Genomic DNA, 19,200 nt, shown 5'->3' with positions numbered 1-19,200 from the left:
GGATATTTTACTGGTTTTTCTTTTACAGTTACAACTCTTCTTATCCAATTAGTTAGGTAATTAGCATGCCCTCTTGGGTGTATTAGACCAGGGAAAACACAAAAATGTGCAGAGCCAAGGTTGGAAACCACTGTTCTAGATGCCTTCAGAGTACTGTGTTGAACACAAACATACTGAAATGCTCGCACTATCTATAGATTTTGTGTTCAGAACTATACATAAAAATCACAAAATGATTAGCATGGTCACCTTTTACAAATAACGAACACAACACAAACGTACCTCTTAACAATAATTATATAAAAACAAACAATGGAGAAATGCTTGAGGGTGATCTGGTTATCAGGGAACCAAAAGTAAGGTAGTTAAAATGTATATTCAATGTATTTTCTCTGGATATTTTCTCGTTATCTTACATGTTTTCTCAATAAAGTATATTCTAAAAAAATGACCATACTAAGTTTTATGATCATCACTTAATTGGAATTTCTTGCATAAGAGAATATTCAGCTCGTAAAATTACATTAGCTATTAGGTCTGTTAGATAAGGAGACAACCCCACAAAAAAAACTAACCAAATGACAGAATAGTTGGGAGAACATTTAATAAAAATAATAAGTAATTTAAGCTCAAGGCTTCTAATTACACACTTCTAATTACAGCTTTGTTGACTGACCCATTCAGCATCAGGCCACAGAGTAAATTACAGAGAACATAAAGATTACAAAAGGCTGAACTACAAATGTTATGGTGAATCCAAATATTTCTGATGCCTTTGCCCCAGCTGCAACACCAGCACAGGGAAGTATCTCTCAACCTTCAACCTATGGAGATTAGAAGGGGTCAAGTAAAGTCTGCTACAGATCTTCAACTAAACACATTTAAGAGTTCTTTGGGTGACTTCTCAAATTATTTTACTTTTCTCCCAATCTCTCTATGAAATTGGCATTCCAATACCAGCTACCCACATTAGAATAAAATATACCTTAAAATAAGTTGTATGCAATGTGTCGTAATAGTATTATATAATAAAAGAAGACTTCATTACCTTTATTCTAGTCTGAGCAAATCTGAGGGATAACATCCCACAGCTGTTGGGAAAACTCTGTATAATTACTCTATTTAAAATGTGTTTGATTTTTACTCTGTTTCTTTCCACACTTCTTGTATAAGGACAAGGAGAATAAAATGTCCATCACATGTATAATATTTAGCAAGATAATCTATTTTATTTTGTTCATATCACACAAGTTTGGCCTATCATATAGACAATGAAACTCACAAGCTGTCAGGAAGAATTCAGTATGTAAATCAGCAGAACTGCAGTAGGCAGAAGAAATATGAGGAACATTTTTGACACAGATTTAGCTGAAATTTCAACAACCACCTAGCAGGCAAGTCGACAACTGTAACTGGATCAAAAAAGGTGACTGATGGCTAAAAACGGGAAGAATTCACCAAGACACACTTACCAACGCAGAGGATGTTGAAGCAGAAGCCATGGTTAACAGACTTGTTGACCAGCTGGTCTGGCATGCTGTCAAAGCCAACATGGCCAGAGAGTGGCACTGCACGTGCTCCCTCTCCCTAAAAATAAAACCAGGTCAATTGTCATTACAAATGTGCAGAGTACACTATATTTTATTTATTTGTTTGTGTGTGTTTTTTTTGTGTTTTTTTTTTTACTGCTTGCAACACTCACTCAGCCGTGTATAAGCAATCAAATGAAACCAAAGACTGATCATTCCCCAAATCCCATAGATCAAATATAAAAATAAAATGCATTTATCTAATAAAAAGGTCCAAGGCTCGGGGGGTGGGGGGCAAACAAACAAAAAACCTCACTTGGCTAGGTTATTCTTTCCTCCTAAGTTAAATCTTGATAAAATTCTTAGGGAGCGCAGGCACAGATCAGGTGGGGAACCGTCACTTCCTCTTTCCTGTCTAACAGCAACGGTTTAAAACCACATCTAAAAGATCACACCATCTACTGCATAGCAGAGTTCATACTAAACTAGCAATGGTGATACTGGTGAATCAAAATCAAAGTTCTTCCATTAAACTTACTTTATATACACACACAACTATAATTAACTGGTCTATGGCTCCATCTGCTCAATACTATTGTATTCATACAGGTTTGTTTTTGCAATTTTTTTTTATTGTCATGATTTCAGCAGATCTGCACCTGGCGTACTCAAAGTCTAACAGGAAATGCTGTACTTGTGCTCAGCACACAGACATGATGTCTAACAAAACAGTGACCATGTTATCGCTGAGGAAACCAAGAATACGGTATCCAAATGTGTTACGTGTTATTATACAGAACACTGAAATCATTCAATCACATACAATCACAATTTTTTTTATTAGGGCCAAAAAAAAAAGCAAAAATAACAACAAAAAAAAGAGTAAAACTGAGTTAAAATGCATCATATAATGTGTACAAACAATAAAGTCAAACAAATTGTTAGAATAAAATAACCTGATCTTCAGAGGATCTCAATAAAAGATTCTTTAAAACAAAACCAGGAGGGTGTCAGTACATTGAGATGGTTCATTGTAGTTGGCTTTAGACTGATATAAAGCATGTGAGCTACTGATAATTTATCATTAAATGAGACAAAAAAAAACTACAGAAGAAACTCTCAGCAACTGTTCCGCACATATTCATGACATGATCCTACACATATACATACATATATATGTGTGTGTGTGTGTATATATATATATATATATATATATATATATATATATATATATATATATATATATATATATATATATACACACACACACACACACATACACATATATATAAATACATATATAAAATGTAATGTGTCGTGGTATAGTGTAATGTATAGAGTTATAAATGTTTGACTAGAGCCACCTCTTCTGCAGTTAAAGCACTGATCAGTCAGAGAACGGAAGCTCATTGTAGGCCATGTATGGAAGATTACTCGTAAAATAATATTATCCCCCCCCCTCTCTCCGTCGAATCATTCTTCACATCATCTGCTCGGCAGTAGACAACGCCCACTGAACCAACAGCACAGGGTAAGGATGGGAAATATCATAACGGTACCGGAGGCACAAGACATGGCCGTGTGGACGCCATTAAAGACTGGATGATGTGCTGTAGAAGTGAGAATCGTGTAGACCAGACCACTCGATATTCACCATGAACAAGCTGCAGATGCTGGATTTCTCTGCTCGAGATGGTGTGTGCAGCTACAGCGACATATAAAAGCCATCAACATGTGAGCGCGAGCTCAACCCCAAAAACACAACTTGAACAAACAAACAAATAAAAATGAATGTAGACCTAATTCAACATTCAACACCACTACAGTCGGATTATGTAACATTTATAGGCCTGCGGTACATTTTCAACTACTCTGTGTGTTTCCTCCGCTAAGACCGACCTGCTATTTATCGAGCAGCGCCTCTAGATTTGAAAGAAAACTATCATTTAACGGCTCCACGTAAATAATCCAAAACACGAAATCAATCATTTGAGCAGTTGTTCATTTTAGCGCTGAGCTTTTACTGCACATCTAGAAACAAATCATCGTCCAGAATTGAATCGCTCACTCACCGATTGTCGGGCTATCTCAGTGGCCGCCATACTCCGTGTCTGGATCAAGAGTCTGCACAGGAAACGGTACAACGCGCGCGCACGCACACACACATATATATATATATACGCGCGCGCGCGCGCGCGCGGGCGCGCGCACACAAATATATGCGCGCACACACACACACATACGCACACGCACACACAGCGAAACCTGTGGGCCAGTTTCCACACGAGGGAACAAGCCACTATATTGTACAATACAAAGACGTGTGTGCGCATATTCTTACATATAAAATCACACACACACACACACACACACACACAAGACTGAGTCCATATTTCAATGATTTATTATAGAATAAACCCAGAAAAAACGATTTATTTCTACATAAAGCCTGTCCTGTGTAAAATGCGCCCCCCCCCCCCGTACTCTGTACTTACCTCTATGCACTTGGAAAATGAGCATGTGTGTGTCTCATCCCTTGGAGCTATGGGGGTATTAACAGGGATGGAGCATGCATATATCTCCATCAACCTCGTGCTGCTGACCGAATACCTATTCAATCTGTCACTCCAGTTATGAGATAGCAGGATGTGTGTCCCTTTGTTTCCCTCACACTCACTGGAGCTAACAGCTGTCTCTATTGCCACGGTGCTACCATCTGCACCAATTTGTAACTCAGCACCAGTCGTATATAACAGCCCCTCACTAGTTAGCAAATCATATCTGTCCATTGATTCCAGTCACGTGCGGTGAGGTTCGTGTCTGGGGAGGCACTGACTCTTTCAAATTAGATTTACAAATATATGAATTCAACCGAGTAGCATAAATTCACCATTCAACTGGCTGCTTGCACATTGACTACTGGTTATGTTTCATATCCCATATCAGCATTCTTTACACACACACAGAGGTAAGGTTCATATTTGGCCGAAGAAGAAGGTTAAATTTATAGCAGCTCAGAGAGCGCACATTTGCTTTGCACCCTCCGTGTGTTCTTAATTTACCATCACAATTCCACAATTCATACTCATTCAATACAAATGAAAGTATATACAGTCCACAACAAAAAGACAAATGTAGTTTTATGCTTTAAAATAACTTTTTTTAAATCTAATTTTTGTATTTATTATTAAAAAAGGGCTGGTCTTTTATTTTTGTCGTGGACTGTACAGCAGTGTATGCATGGTCTTACCTTTACTCGTCTGTCATTACTCACCTCATCAAATCCCAAAAACGCCTCCCTTACATCACAGGCCACCTCACTTTTAGCCAAATGACGTAAAATGACAGATCTGGGCTTTGTTTGTGACATCCGTTGTCTCGTCTACTTCTACAGCAACAAATAGGGTTGCATTAATCTCTGGAATAAAGTTAGTTTGACGTTGGACGTTCGATATTCGCGGATATGCGGAAATTTGGGGACCGTCTCTAAAGTTACACACGACAATGTTATACACGTTTCTAACTTCAATAGCATTTGAAGGGAATGACTAACAGTCACAAAACCAGCTGGAAAGTGTTCATCTAGGTGTCAGGTATGGGAAACACCTTTTAGATTTTTGATATTTATCAAAACAAGCTATTAAATCATATGTAAATTAGATATGAATTTCACTACAGAATGGGCCCATACACAAAATATACCATTATTTAAAGCTCAGTAGTATTTGAAGGGAATGACTTACAGTCACAGAACCAACAAGAAGAGCAATGGGCCAAGAGATCACAAACTCAAAGATGAGCAAAGCATCGTTCAAAGTATTTTCATCCACCAGAAGCAAACAAAAGCAAACATCTGAGGATCATTCAGAGGACACATCAACCCAGGTATTATGCAGTTCTCAATCATGTCATAAAGCATTTGTTCACATTAATTCATACCACCTTTTATATTATATTCAAATATCCCACTGCAGATCCAAGCTCTGTGGTCTAAGAAAGCATGTGTGATAGTCATTGCCGTCACACAGTCAAAGGACAAAAAAAGGTCTTATATCCTGCATCATTCAGAGCTGAAAACACTCCAGCCACATAAATGTCTGGTGGCGGATGTAAGAAAAAAATATTCATACCTTTGGGAAATGCATTGCTCTTATGACAATTAAAAAATAATCTGTTAACATAGAGGAATATATTAACTTACGTAAAAATGACAATGTTAAGCCATTGTTGAGTATATTGAATAAATGTTAATGAAACACTGGATGAGGTAACTATAATTTATTTTTTATCTTTCGTTCAGATAAATGTTCAGATGTGCCAAGAGTATTCAAAAACCAACCAACAAAATTCAAATATAAACTAACCCATAGCTGTGGGGGTTTCCTCCGGGTACTTTGGTTTCCTCCCCCAGTCCAAAGACATGCATTGTAGGCTGATTGGCATGTCCAAAATGTCCGTAGTGTATATATACATATACACTATATGTATATATACATATATACATATATACATATATACATATATATAGCCATATAGAAGATGGATGAATGGATGGACTAACTTCACTGTGTCTACAACACACACAAGAGTCTGGAATAATTGAATGAATGAATGAATGAATGAATGAATGAATTCATTCATTCATTCATTAATCCATCCATCCATCCATCCATCCATAATTTTAACTTTCAGGCCAGACTTTTTCAAACCAACCTGAAAGTTTTTCTACAAATCTTTGTTTTGTAGTTTCATTCATGCAGCATCCAGCCAGGTGTTTGTGGTAGACCCAGCAGGACATGATGAAGAAGCAAAATCCATGCATGCAGCCACTACATTTCAGTAATATTTTTAGCTTGTTATATACTGTACTTACAAAGATGGGTTACAAATTAGAAAAAAAGCATGACTGTCTGAGGAGGCCCACTTCTTTTTGATGTGTCTTCTTATCACATGGTATTGAACGGTGAATGATATGCTGTGTCCTTGTGTCCATTTCTATCACCGGATCTTTAGTAAATGAAACAAAAAATTAGATTTTGGACCAAACTGTCAGCACTCTCCAGTATCATCTTGAAAATGTAAACATTTAGAAATATATTTTGAAAAAATTATGTTCTATCCCACCTGTTGGTGTTCCAGAGACTTGGCATAGCTCTTGCAGATCTCTGTATCCTTAACGATTATTTTCGTAAGAATAAAATGACAGGCTTCGAGTCTTTTACATTGTGGAAGTATACTAGTCTTCTCATAAGGTTTTTTTTTTTAAAATGCTGTCAAATCCTTACAATAATTTTACTTATTAACTTTTACTATAAGTAGCAAGTAATTCACAATAATTGTTAAGTGTAAAGTGAGTGAGATATGTAAAGACAATAATTACCATATACTACATATATAGGAAATTAGTAGTAATAGTAATAATATTTTAATTCTTAATGTTATCCTGTCAATCATTTTGATTCTCTTAACACATGTTTTTCCAAACATTTTGTGTTTTAAGCAATAAAGGAAAATGGATAATGTTCCCTTTCTAATAATATCATTATATTTATATGGCCTGTAAAGAGAACAGAGAACACAATGCAGAACATTTGTTTAAATTGACTAACAAAGTGGGTTTCTTAAATAAAAAAACAACATTTATTGTTTGGATTTTGTACTAACATTTGGTATAAATATGGTTAAGAAAATGAACCATAAATTAGTTTAAATCACAAGAATGTGTTTTTATTCGTTTTGGGGTCTTTTTTTGCTTTATTGGGGTATGGATAGTAGAGAATTGACAAGGCAATATAGGATAGAAGAGTGGAGGTGTGATCGGGAAAATACCCTATGAGCTGGGAAACAAACCCTTCACTGTAGGAGAGAAGCAATTGATTTGTCACCTTTCTCTACATTTAGACTCAACAAAGATTTAACAAATAAATAGGTTTTTACATGAAGAATGTTCATGATTTTCTTTATTTACACTGCCTAGAGAATACTTCAAGATGAGAAGAAACTGTCTCAGTAAATGTGACTGGGTGGACATAAAATGGAATGGAGGACAAATGAACCATTCCACACAACAAGACTGGTACAGCTTTGGAGTGTTTGTCAGGCAGGTTGGATTTCCTCATTAAATTGTATGAAATAAAGAGAAAATAAATAGTTTACCTTATAATAAACTCTGACACAGTTCTTATGAATTTGTGGAGCAGAACGTTGATTTACTTAGTATGTACCATTCACAAACAGAGCTAACATATAACTGCATGTTTTCAGTATTGAAGAGGGGACATTGCTGCTCATTATGTGCTGCCTCAAAATCCCTGGGTGGTGGTGCAAAAACATCTTGGGTGGGTAATGTATCAATGGTTATAACATTTTTATGGGCACACCATTTTGTTTACAAGTGTGTGTTGTGCCTGTAAGAGAGTGAGTGAATGAAAAGAGAGAGACTGAGGGAGAGGGTGAGAGAGTGAGAGAGAAACTAATTGATTACTGAGCAATTTGATAAAATTACTATGATCATTTTTCAGATTGAATGTCACTGCTGCAAGAGGTGGTTTCATGTGGCATGCCTTTCTATGTCAGAGAACCAATTCAAAAGGGCTCAAAAGGTTGACTGGAAGTGCTGCCTATGTAAATAATTTTGAATTCCTTTGGCTCCCATCCACAATCTAAACATGTACATAAATAAATTAAAAGAAAACAAATAAAAATGTTTGAAATATTAAAACATTCGTGGATCACCATTTCTTTTAATAATTTCATTAATAGGACATCTATTTTTTGAAGAAAACCATTCAATCCAGTACAGGTCATTTTAACCCCCTTTATGCATTCGTGAAGGTTTTTTGGTTCATGCATTGTATGGTTAAATATTAAAAATCTAAAAGGTGTGTCTCATACCTGACACGTAGATGAACACTTTCCAGTTGGGTTTGTGACTGTACATCATTCCCTTCAAACGCTATTGAGCTTTAAATTATGGTATATTTTGTGTATGGGCCCATGCAGTAATAAAATACATGACAATATTTAAATAATTTAATAGTTTATTTTGATAAATATCAACAATCTAAGAGGTGTGCAGTATAGCTGACACCTAGGTGAACACTTTCCAGTTGGTTGTATGACTGTAAGTCATTCCCTTCAAATGCTATTGAAGTTAGAAACGTGTATAACAATGTCGTACTCTCGTATGTAACTTTAGAGACGGTCCCTTAATTTCCGCATATCTACGAATATCGAACGTCCAACCAACTCTATTCCAGTGCATTAATCTCCTTATATATATATATATATATATATATATATATATATATATATATATATATATATATAATTTCTAATCACATCACTAAATCGTTCTGAATCTGTTTGATAAGCCAGAAAACACAGTGAATGTCTCCAAATGTCTAGCTGACCCATCATCTTTCTCAGCAAAAGCATGTAATAGTTCTACATAGTTGCTACGATTAGAAGAGGTCGTACTCTCATCGTTAGCACGAAATGCTAATTGCTAATGAAATGCTAAATGCGAAATGCTAATTTGCATTAATGAGGTCTTTTAAAATCTCTCGGTTTTCCTTTACCTTAGCATTGTGGACGCTAAAATTTAGTCTCCGTTGTTCGTTCAAAGCCAAAGCTATCCTTGCGCTTCCAAAAGTTTTTAAAGCAATTTGGCTTTGAATGTGAGTAGTTGAATGTTCATGTCTGCTGAGGCTTCTTGGTATATTTTTCAAGTCGCAAAGTCCAGTTTTGTGGGAAGACCACCCGCAAACATGTGGAACAATATCTTAATAAAATGCTTTGAGGTTCTCTCACTCAGTTAAACAAACAAACAAGCAAACAAACAAAAATATATATTTAAAATATACAGTACACCTCCTGAAAATCCTTTTTCCTTGACTGACGAGCACAAGGAGTGGATATATGTGGCCACGTCCAGGAAAATTTGTCCAGGTAGATGGCAGCTGAGCTGTGTTGCTCGACTCTGGGGTCAAAAGCTACTAGGGAGGATCAGCTTCTGGCCAGCACAAAGACACAGCTGGCAAGCTCTGGATAATCCGTGACATCCACTCTTAAAAAAGCAGCAGCCCTAATAGGACCATCTGTAGTTTAACCAGTAACACCAGATATGTGCTTTTGCTCAACAGTCATCACCAAATTTGAAGTACATCAATGCAAGGATTACATTGACAGCTCTGTGATTAGTTTCAGCGGCCATCAGCTATGTGCCAAGGCCCAGTGCTATGAGCCTTGACTAGTACCTGTATCAGCCTGAACAACAAGCCACCTGTCGACCCTAGCATCACACTAAGTTGCCAAGTGCAGACAAGTGCAGATCTACTGACATCTTGCTAAGAAAAGCTTATGATATTACCATGCATCTGACATGAGGGGGAAATTTCTTGCCTGGCAGCATGCAAAGAATTCTGTGATGTCTGCCCTGTATATCTGGACTGCTCATTTGTGCCTGTGACCCAAGATGCCCTAGAGAGGAGTGCTAAGGTTTCAAGATTTTGTGATGCTGACAGAACTAAGAAGATCGGCCACACAGCAACAATAGCTTACCAAGAGAAAAATCAGCACTCCAACACCAGAGCTATAAACGTGAAACACGGGCCTCTTCAGACCCATGCACATATGAAATCATGCACCCAAGGCCCAAATAAACACCAGGATGCTCCTGGTACACCGTGTGGGTTGGGCCCTAAACGACGCCTCGAAGAAATCCCATGGCCCTACCAATGAAGAGCATGGGCTACTCACAGTAGCATCTACAGTATATAAGGGTATTCCCCAGCCTGTTGCCACAAAATTGGAAGCATACAATTTTCTATAATGTCTTTGTATGCTGTAGAATGATCATTTCCTTTGACTAGAACTATGGGGCCCAAACTTATTCCAGCATGACAATGCCCCTGTGCACAAACTGAGATCCATAAATACATGGTTTGCCCAGGTAGGTGTGGAACAACTTGAGTGACCTGCATAGAACCCTGACCTCAACTGCACTGAACACCTTTAGGATGAATGGCCATGCACCAAGTGTTCTGTAGCCTCTTGAGCTCTTGTAGCTGAATGCGTACAAATCTGCACAACCACATTCCAAAATGTAGGGGAAAGCCTTCTCAGAAGAGTGAAGACTGTTATAGCAGCAAAGGGGGGAACAACTCAGTATTAATGCCCATGGTTTTGGAATCAAATGTTCAATACTCAGGTGTCCACATACCTTTGGCCATATAGTGTGTGTGGGAGGGAGGTGGGGAGGGATGGTCCAATTCATCCCAAAGATGTTGAGTGAGGTTCAAGTCAGGGTTCTTTCAAGCCACTCATTTTCTTCCACACCAGTTTTGTCAATTACATGTTCATGGACCCCAGTTTGTCCACAGGGGTATTGTCATGCTGGAACAGAATAGGCCAGGCTCCTCTAATTCCAGTGGAGGGAAATATTAAAGCTACAACATACAAAGACATTCTAGACAAGTGTGTGCTTTTAACTTTTATGGCAACACTTTGAGGAAGACCCACATAGGGGTGTGATGGTCATAGACCTGCCATTACTGGATGTTTTTTTTTCTTCTTTTTTTGCACTGTTCTGTGTAAACTTGGAGATCACATTTTTTTCCAGTTCTGATTTTTGATGTAAACATTAACTGAAGCTCTTGATCTATATCTGCTTTTTGGATTATATGCATTGTGCTGCTGCCACATAATTGCATGAATAATCAGGGGCACAGGTGTTCCTATTAAGGTGGCCGGCCGTAACTGTAATGAAGTCTGTTCATTTGTTTACATCAAAATGTACCTTTGAGAGAAACATGGATAAATGAACTTCTTTAAGAGAAATTGTTGATGTGTTATTGGTCTATTAAACAGATTTTTGGTCCGGCCCACATGATTTAGGGCTAAGTGTAGTGTGGCCTGTGGACTTAAAAATTGACAACTCTACCTTAAGTGTTGTCACAGGAGTAGCTTGACCATAATAGCTAAGCACTGTAGCAATTTGTCAGTTACCTATGTAGCACTCTATAAATAAAGCTTTACATATACTAAAGTATTACATAAAACGGCATCACATTGTCACAGTAATCCATCCATCTTTTATACCGCTTATTCTACAGAGTCTGAGGGAACCTGGAGGCTATCCCAGGGATAGGGCACAATCACATGCCCATTCATACACTACGGACACTTTCGACATGAATATCTTTGGACTGGGGGAAACCCACAGCAGGGGGAAACCACACACAGGGCTGTGGCATGAATCAAACACAAATCAAATTTGTGTCTGACTATTACAGTAATGTTATTATAAAATCAAACCTCTCTTAAAATAATCATCTCCTATAGAATTGGCTACGTACCTAAATCTTTTAAATTCGTAGTTATCAAACCACTAATTAAAAAAACCTAACCTTGTCCAATGTGAATTTTCAAACTGTAGGCCAATATCAAACCTCCTATTCATCGATATCAAGGAAAACTAACTGCTATTCAGGAGAGCCCTACCAACAAAATTACACAGTCCTACTATTAAAGATGTTGAATGATAAAGTTGGCATACTACTGAGAGTTTAGGAGATCCACAGTAATGTGCTTGGTGAGCAATTTAAAACATCTCAGTCTATTATCAGAATGTGACCCACAGGACGCCATTGCAATACTTTCAGTTGTAATAAGTGATTGATTATAGTGAGGTTTTCCTCTTCTCTATTCTTAGTCAACTTCAATGGTCACGTGATCTGTTGAACAGTCGGAGATATTACAGCTGACCTTTGAGTCAAGCAACTCTTCAGCGGGTGGCGCGTTGTGTCGGAGAGGTCTGAACTCAAACTGGTGCTTCCTCAGGAAAGAAAATGCACTTCGGTTCAGAGGTGTTAGATTCGGTCATGTCTCTTATAGATTGTGGATTTATATTCACACAACGTTGCTCGAGTGTGTAAGGGACCTGCCTACCGAGTGCTCGCTTGAGCGCGGATGAAATCTTTGAACAGGTGAGAGAGGTGAGTCGGATTCATTGTCAAAGTGAAAGCAGACTATCTGGGCACTAGCGTGTAACAGCTGGGGGATTTTTTAAATTCTATTATGCTAATAGTTTACTTACTTACAGGACTTAAAAAGAGGAACGGGCTTAAATGAGGAACTTCCCATATATCTAGCTGTAATTATTATCTTCTGGAGCAGAAAACGCCCCGAATGGGGATTTTGAAGAGGACAGTTTTTGGATATGTAAACGTCTTCAGCGCATCATATAAACAAGGGAAGCCGAGGCTGGACATATAAACATGTTTGACAGCGCGGGCAGCTGCGAGTCGTCACAAAGCGACGTCATCAAATCCGAAACTTCCTTGGATTATCAGATGGGTGAAACCGAAGCGCTATCACATGGACCAAAACATGAATCTAAAATCCAAACGAGCAACTCGAATGAGTCCGATTCTGGCTTTACAGCAGAACCGAGCCCAGAGGAACGCGCGACGACGGTTGGCGCGCGCGCGGTGTCGCTCCCACTCAGCGCTGCCGCGCGAAGGTCCAGATTTCAGAGACAGCTGGAAGCTTCTGAACCAAAAACATCAGCCGAGGTCCAGGAGAAAGGCTCCATCACCCCTGCCATGCGCAAAAAATACCTGAAGGACTTGTTTTTGAACTATAATTCGCATAGTGGCCTGTCAACAATCCTATCGCTCAAAAGCGCGAGCGAGGCGTCGAGGGACTGTGTGGACGCGACGTTGCAGGGCGCGGACGAGAGCAATGCATTCTGGGTACTGGACCCCACTGAACACGCATGGATGCTGGCGGTTGTGGACGGAAATTATGACACTATAGCAGAGTTTCTCTTAGAGGACCCCAGTTTACTGACCAGGAAGGACTTCGTGAGTGGTTACACAGCTCTCCATTGGTTAGCCAAGAAGGGGAAACACGAGACGTTATTAAAGCTTCTAAAAGACGCCGAGAGGAAGGGGTACCCAGTCAACGTGAACTTAAAGGGCAGTGGAGGTCTTACACCTCTTCACATCGCTGCTATGCACAGCCAGTACATGGTCATAAAGATCTTAGTTGGTGCATTTAGTGCCAATGTAGATACCATGGACTACAATGGAAAAAGGGCATGGCAATATCTAAAAGAAAATGCACCACCAGAGATGAAGGAGCTCCTTGGTGCATGGGATGAAGAATACAGTAATTGGCAACTAAATTCTAATAACAATAATGTAAATTGTAGTGAAGGCGCTCCTATAGGGGACTGCCAAAAGGACACAGAGCGCACAGACACCGTCAGTAGAAATGGGCTATGGCGCTTTGGTTCGTTTAGAAAGTTACTCGCCCCATTTTTCTCTGGAGGTAAGAACTAAAGGACATCAAAACTAGGCTGATTATGCCCCAAATATTACTTCCTGACAATATGCTTGTATTCATACATTCAAGCATATACATGTTTCAATTCAAAATTTTGTAATTTTATGCTTTTATATTCAACTGCTAATTAATGAGCATAAAAGTGTCTTAAATGTTCCATTTGTGTATATTCAGCATTCCCAGCAATCATGTTTATGTAAATTAAAGTACCAGTAATGGCATAGAACGTGCTTGAAGCTGGGTAAAAATCAACCCTCTCACTCAGTGGATCCATTGTGATTTGAGAATCATATTACAGCACTTAAAGACAGACCAATACCACAGACACAAGCACCTTCACCCACATAATGCTTCCCTCACATGAACATTAAGAAAGAAAGGGCAAGAGTCATTCATTCATGGTGTGATCATTTATTGTTCACCAAGGGCATTTTCAGAGTATCTGTACAAAAGAGATTTCTGATCAGATGATATCTCCAACTATCAGGGCAGAGGTGGTGAAGCTTGCAGAGTGCAGATGTAATCAAAGCTGAAGGGACGAGTACTGAGCTTACAAGCCGAGCTTTGTCCTCCTCCAGTGTCTGCGCTTGGAGTTGTACCTGCAGGCAAAAACAAATCATATTAAAGCAACCATGGAAGTTAATTTGTAAGTTTACTTATAAATAAATTAATCTTTTATACTCAAAGAAACTAATGAAGAATTTATACACGTATGCATATAAATAAATAAATAAATAAATAAAAACAAACACCACATGGGAACAACTCAACCCCAATGAATCAAAGACCCACAAATATGCATCACAAAAAGGCCACAGAAGAGAAACCACCATGCATGTGAGAGCTTTGAGAAGTATAATCCGTTAGCCAAAATCCAGCAATGAACACACAGGAACAAGTAGTGATTCAACAGTATCCAAACCTATCAAAATATACACTATAGCAGGTTCAGTTGTTATGTTGTCCTTTAATAACCCACACGAGGAATTCAAAGCTGAGCCTATTTTAGGAGCTCAAACTGCACTTACAGCAATACAGACCAACATTAAAACTACCCGAGTTAATTTTAGTGTAAATTACAAGCTAAATCAAAAGATTAGTCTTGATTGTATTTTTCAAGTTATTGTGCTAGGACCACAACTCAAGAGGCATGCGTCCAAATCAGCAGCTGTGAAGCTTGGAGGACTGCTACAGATCTAACATGATCAAGATGCAACAAATTATAACTTGAACGTTGATCACCTGTTCATGACTTAACACACAATTAAGCATCGCCGTACAGGTTCAAAGCAAACTTTGTGCATACATAAAGAAATTCTTAAAAATGTAGTATTTGTGTCTTTCTATGTCCTAAAGGTTGGAGGATTTCTGTACAGCAGCAGTTTTCTGTATATGGGCAAATGAAACAAATGGGACCTCAAAAAAATAAAAAACATGGAGTTTTACTCAAATACACACATTAAAGCCTTGCTGAAGCAGGTGATGCTTGCAAGGTGTAGATGTAAGTTACGGTGCATGTCTAAAGCCGGGTGCACACTGTGCGATTTTTAACAGTCCTTTGTGACTGTTGCTCGTCAGACTGTACGAACACGATTCCTGCTGTAAGCCATGTCACACTGTCGGATCTCAGGCGTCATTAATGTCCGACTGTACGACAGTCAAGACGCGAAAAACGGACACGTGCAAGAAGACTCGTACAGTAGCAGAAGCAGCCATACTACAGGACTGTGCCTCAAATCTTCTGACACTACCAGAATTTAATCGCAGGAAACATTTTCTTTCAACCACCATTAATCAGCAGTCAGGGAACACCTCAAACTAGCTATCAAAGACTACAGATTTTGGCCTAAGATTATAAGAATCTTTTAGGATTCTTAATATTTGTCTCAGATGACCAAGTCATGGCCAAAATCTTAGTGTGAATCCGTTTTTTCGTGTATTGACTGTCGTAGTCCGACGACAGAGATCTAACAGTGTGACGTGGCTTACAGCGGGGATCATGTACGTACAGTCTGACAAGCAACAGTCGCAAAGGACGATTTAAAATCGCACAACACGAAGCCAGCTTAAGAAAAAGTAACTCGGGCAATAAGTAGGCCTGAGGAGGTGGAAGATGGACTCATGTAATGTGCAGCTGGAACGTGTGAGAAGTTGTCCCTACTACAGAGTGTATACATCTCTCCCACACAGGTGAGAAGCTGTTACTCTGAAGCAGGATGTTGCTCTCAGCAGGATAATGGCAGTCCTTCCACAAAATGAAGCACTGTAATTGCGGCCTGCTTTTAATTAAATTGTAATGAGTACAGAACATGATTTATATCCACTCCTGTATCACGACGGTTTAACACAGAGGTGCATGGACCTCAGCGTTAGCTCTTCTGTTGAAGAAGAGAGGCAGTGTATAGTGTTAGTACAAACCGCAGGCTTTTTCTCACCTGATCTTGTTGCCAGTTTTCATGCGGATCCACTGAGGGATCGGCCTGTTCTGCTTCTGCTTCTTGGCCAAGAAGCGTTTAATCCTGAAAGTCTTGTGTGACGCCTGAAACGGTGAGAAAACGCGCGTTAGCAGGGGAATGTTAGCTGTTAGCTACCCGGCTACATGGACGAATTCAGATTTTACCACCACACGAAAGACACGCTTAAATGTTTACACCAAAGAACATGACCTGGGTAACTTTAACCGAGCGAGTTTTGTTAAATGGGGACCAACACTTACTCACATTACTACTGGGCCTGTAATAAAATAGAGCCGCTCGCAGTCAAGTTAGCGTGAGTCACTCCGGGGGTGATTTTAACTGTTATAAACTCTTTAAACGCGAACAGTCGGACTAATTCATAAACACATCGACATGGAACAATCGTTTGCACAAAACTGTAATGAAAGTTGCGACAAAATATTTCAATCCATCTGGATGTTTACTGATTGTTTCTCACCATTCTAGACACACAATCCTTGCACCACAATGGCGGTGGTTGAAGAGGAGGAACTCGGGGAAACAGCCGTGTTGTATTTCCGAGTTTAAGGGGCGGAGCTACACGACCTTACAGAGACACAGCGACCCCGTCCGGAGAGTCACTACAAAACGCTCTGACATCCACAAACACCCCTTCACTAGCTGCGTTTACATGGACAACAATAATCCACTCTTACTTCGATTAAGACCATACTCTAATTAAGAAATTACCATGTAAACATAAATTTTTACTTACCTTAATCTAATTAAGGTAATAACCGAAGTAAGCAATAATCTAATTAAGACAGGTGGAGTACTCCTGCTTTAGTCGCATTATGGACGTGTAGTAGTGACATGTAAACACCTTAATCACATTATGAACGTCGTGTGGGAGTTTTCACCGGATTTTGTGACAGGACATGATCACACACGGCAGTTTTACGTTTTACGGCGAACAAGAGAGTTCGGCTGAGTCCCAAATCGCATACTTTCCTACTATAGGCCTGTAGTGGGGAAAATACATATATCTCGGCTACTATATAGACGGTAACTACACGATTTGGGACACACCCACCGCTTCAAGCAGTTGTCTATTAGCACGTATAGCATGACAAATGATTAACTGCACTTAAAGCGTTCGTAAAAAAAAAAAATAAATAAAAACACCCAAAACTGTATACGGTACCATAACGAAGACGAACTGTATGTTGATACGTGAAATTCTGGAGGGACGTCGGACGGCGTGGCACGGTGACGTAATGACGCTGGCTGTTAATCTAATTATGTTCTAAAACATGTAAAATGGGAACATGACAGGAGTATTCTAAAAGCGACTCATGTAAACACATTATCTTACTCAGATTAAGGATTACTGCTGTCCATGTAAACGTAGTCACTGAAATATCAAGTTTATTTAACATGCCTCATATAGAGTGGCGCAAGGAGGACGTCATTATGTAACGCCAAAACCCGGAAATGAGTTCGCAGTTTAGCACTTCCGGTTTCATCGTCCCAAAGTCAATGGGTTTTTTTAAAATGGGATTTTGGTTAAAAGCCTGAGACAAGGCCTGTGGTGAACACAAGCTCAAAATATTTTCACGTTTTATTCTACGAAATAAAATAAACCAGTAATATCCCACTCGTGATTTTTTAAAAAGCTTTTGGGTGTATTGAAAAAGGTGGCTGCTAACATGGTCCCAAATGGGACTACAGACGCTGTCAGGGACATTAAACGTAATGTGATGCCGCTAGCTTTAGCAGAATACCCAGAGTCAATGAAAATAAATGTCTTGTTTACTGTTTATGCCAGGGTTACCTTTTATACCCAACAGAGTAAATCCATATCATGTAATATGTTTTAAATCAAGTTTGGAAAAATTGTTGGAAACTTGGTGATGGTGACGTTGAAGTCGAGCGACCGTGGTCTAGTTAATTTATAGCATATGGTTAGCTTTTTATTTCTGGCGATTGTATTTAGGCTTCATAAAAGTTGTGTTAATTTGTGAAAATTCTCTGATGATCAAAACGTGTAGGTATTGTAAACTTGTGTTGATCACGGAGCTTATTTTTTGTGATAATCCAAAAGCCTATGGGAAAATCCTATTGGGTTTTTGTTGAAGGAACCAGTGTGATGCTAACTTCTGGGTTCTGGTACAAAATGACGTCACCCCTGCACCACTCTGTTCATTGTTCGTCGTTTTTTGTGTGCTATTTAAGGTGGCCGACAGAGGGCTAATGCACTGCGAATACAGAAAACACGTGCAACTGCAGGAAATGCAAAATCAGAATACGTGCAAATGAAGAAGACAGTTAAAACTGGAATGGACTACTGTAATTCTTTGTATGTTGGCCTTCCTCAATCTGCCTTCTTGTCTGCAACTTGTGCAAAATACAGCAGGAGATTTTTAACAGGGAATAAAAACAGGGATCATATTTCCACTGTTCTGGCATCTCTTCACTGGCTTCCCGTCAAGTTTAGAATTGGTTTAAAAATTCTTATTTATGTATACAATGCTCTTTCCGGTTCTGCTCCACAGTACATCACTGACATTCTTCACCTTTACTTTCCTACTAGAGCATTGAGCTTGTGTAAACAATTTCTTCTATCTGTCCCCTGTTGTCGTATTAAGAAGGTTGGTCCCAATCTTTGGAACAAGTCTCCCTTTTCACGTAAGGTCCGCTCCATTGTAGGTTATTTTTAAATCTTCTCTTAAAACTTATTTTTATTCTATGTGTTATAATGTTATTTAATGTGATGTATTTGAATATTTTGTACAGCACTTTTGATCAACTGCTGTTGTCTTTAAATGTGCTTTATAAATAAATTTGACTTGACAAATACAGAAGACACGCAAAATCAGAAGACG

At 38.9% G+C, this 19,200-nt stretch overlaps 3 protein-coding genes and 1 non-coding gene across 11 annotated transcripts in view; 1 reads left to right on the top strand and 3 right to left on the bottom strand.

The window, feature by feature from the left end:
• septin6 (septin 6) overlaps positions 1–4,914 on the bottom strand; it is a 30,654-nt gene extending 25,740 nt beyond the window's left edge. For 6 of the 7 annotated variants that reach the window (XR_006982922.1, XR_006982923.1, XM_047157118.1 and 3 more), the window contains exons 1-2: positions 3,602–3,706; positions 1,473–1,587 (exon numbers count right to left, since the gene is read on the bottom strand). Coding sequence is in view for 5 of the 7 variants with exons in the window: in XM_047157118.1 (XP_047013074.1) it covers positions 1,473–1,587; positions 3,602–3,631 (145 nt within the window). In the remaining 2 variants the exon portion in view is untranslated. Of the gene's footprint in view, positions 1–1,472; positions 1,588–3,601; positions 3,707–4,803 lie in introns of those variants that run through there. The other variant, XM_053682229.1, reaches the window with a different exon arrangement.
• Positions 4,915–12,223: 7,309 nt separating this feature from the next.
• Positions 12,224–14,132, top strand: sowahd (sosondowah ankyrin repeat domain family d). Of its 2 annotated transcripts, none has more exons than XM_017474400.3 (2): positions 12,224–12,517; positions 12,634–14,132. In XM_017474400.3, exon 2 carries the CDS (start codon positions 12,809–12,811, stop codon positions 13,874–13,876), a length of 1,068 nt encoding a protein of 355 aa, XP_017329889.1. In that variant the 5' UTR covers positions 12,224–12,517; positions 12,634–12,808; the 3' UTR covers positions 13,877–14,132. The 2 variants fall into 2 exon arrangements, with proteins under 2 accessions (XP_017329889.1, XP_017329888.1); XM_017474399.3 differs by having other exon boundaries at positions 12,224–12,526.
• Positions 14,133–14,277: 145 nt separating this feature from the next.
• rpl39 (ribosomal protein L39) lies at positions 14,278–16,842 on the bottom strand. The gene is made up of 3 exons (NM_001200288.1): positions 16,815–16,842; positions 16,316–16,419; positions 14,278–14,479 (listed from the first exon to the last, which is right to left on the bottom strand). The coding sequence occupies exons 1-3, from the start codon at positions 16,815–16,817 to the stop codon at positions 14,431–14,433; spliced, it is 156 nt and encodes a 51-aa protein (NP_001187217.1). The 5' UTR covers positions 16,818–16,842; the 3' UTR covers positions 14,278–14,430.
• LOC124628464 (small nucleolar RNA SNORA69) lies at positions 16,030–16,163 on the bottom strand. Its single transcript, XR_006982998.1, has one exon. It is a non-coding gene; the product is annotated as a small nucleolar RNA SNORA69 (small nucleolar RNA).
• Positions 16,843–19,200: the final 2,358 nt, after the last annotated feature.

This window comes from Ictalurus punctatus, chromosome 8, assembly GCF_001660625.3.
Source record: "Ictalurus punctatus breed USDA103 chromosome 8, Coco_2.0, whole genome shotgun sequence".
NCBI lineage: Eukaryota > Metazoa > Chordata > Actinopteri > Siluriformes > Ictaluridae > Ictalurus > Ictalurus punctatus.
This window is presented reverse-complemented; position numbering and strand designations above follow the sequence as displayed.

Excerpts from the sequence above, each read along its gene's own strand:
- sowahd (XM_017474400.3), top strand. The coding sequence starts at position 12,809 with ATGTTTGACAGCGCGGGCAGCTGCGAGTCGTCACAAAGCGACGTCATC.
- rpl39 (NM_001200288.1), bottom strand. Across the intron at positions 14,480-16,315 it reads AAAACTGGCAACAAGATCAG|GTACAACTCCAAGCGCAGAC; the intron begins GTGAGAAAAAGC and ends TTTTGCCTGCAG.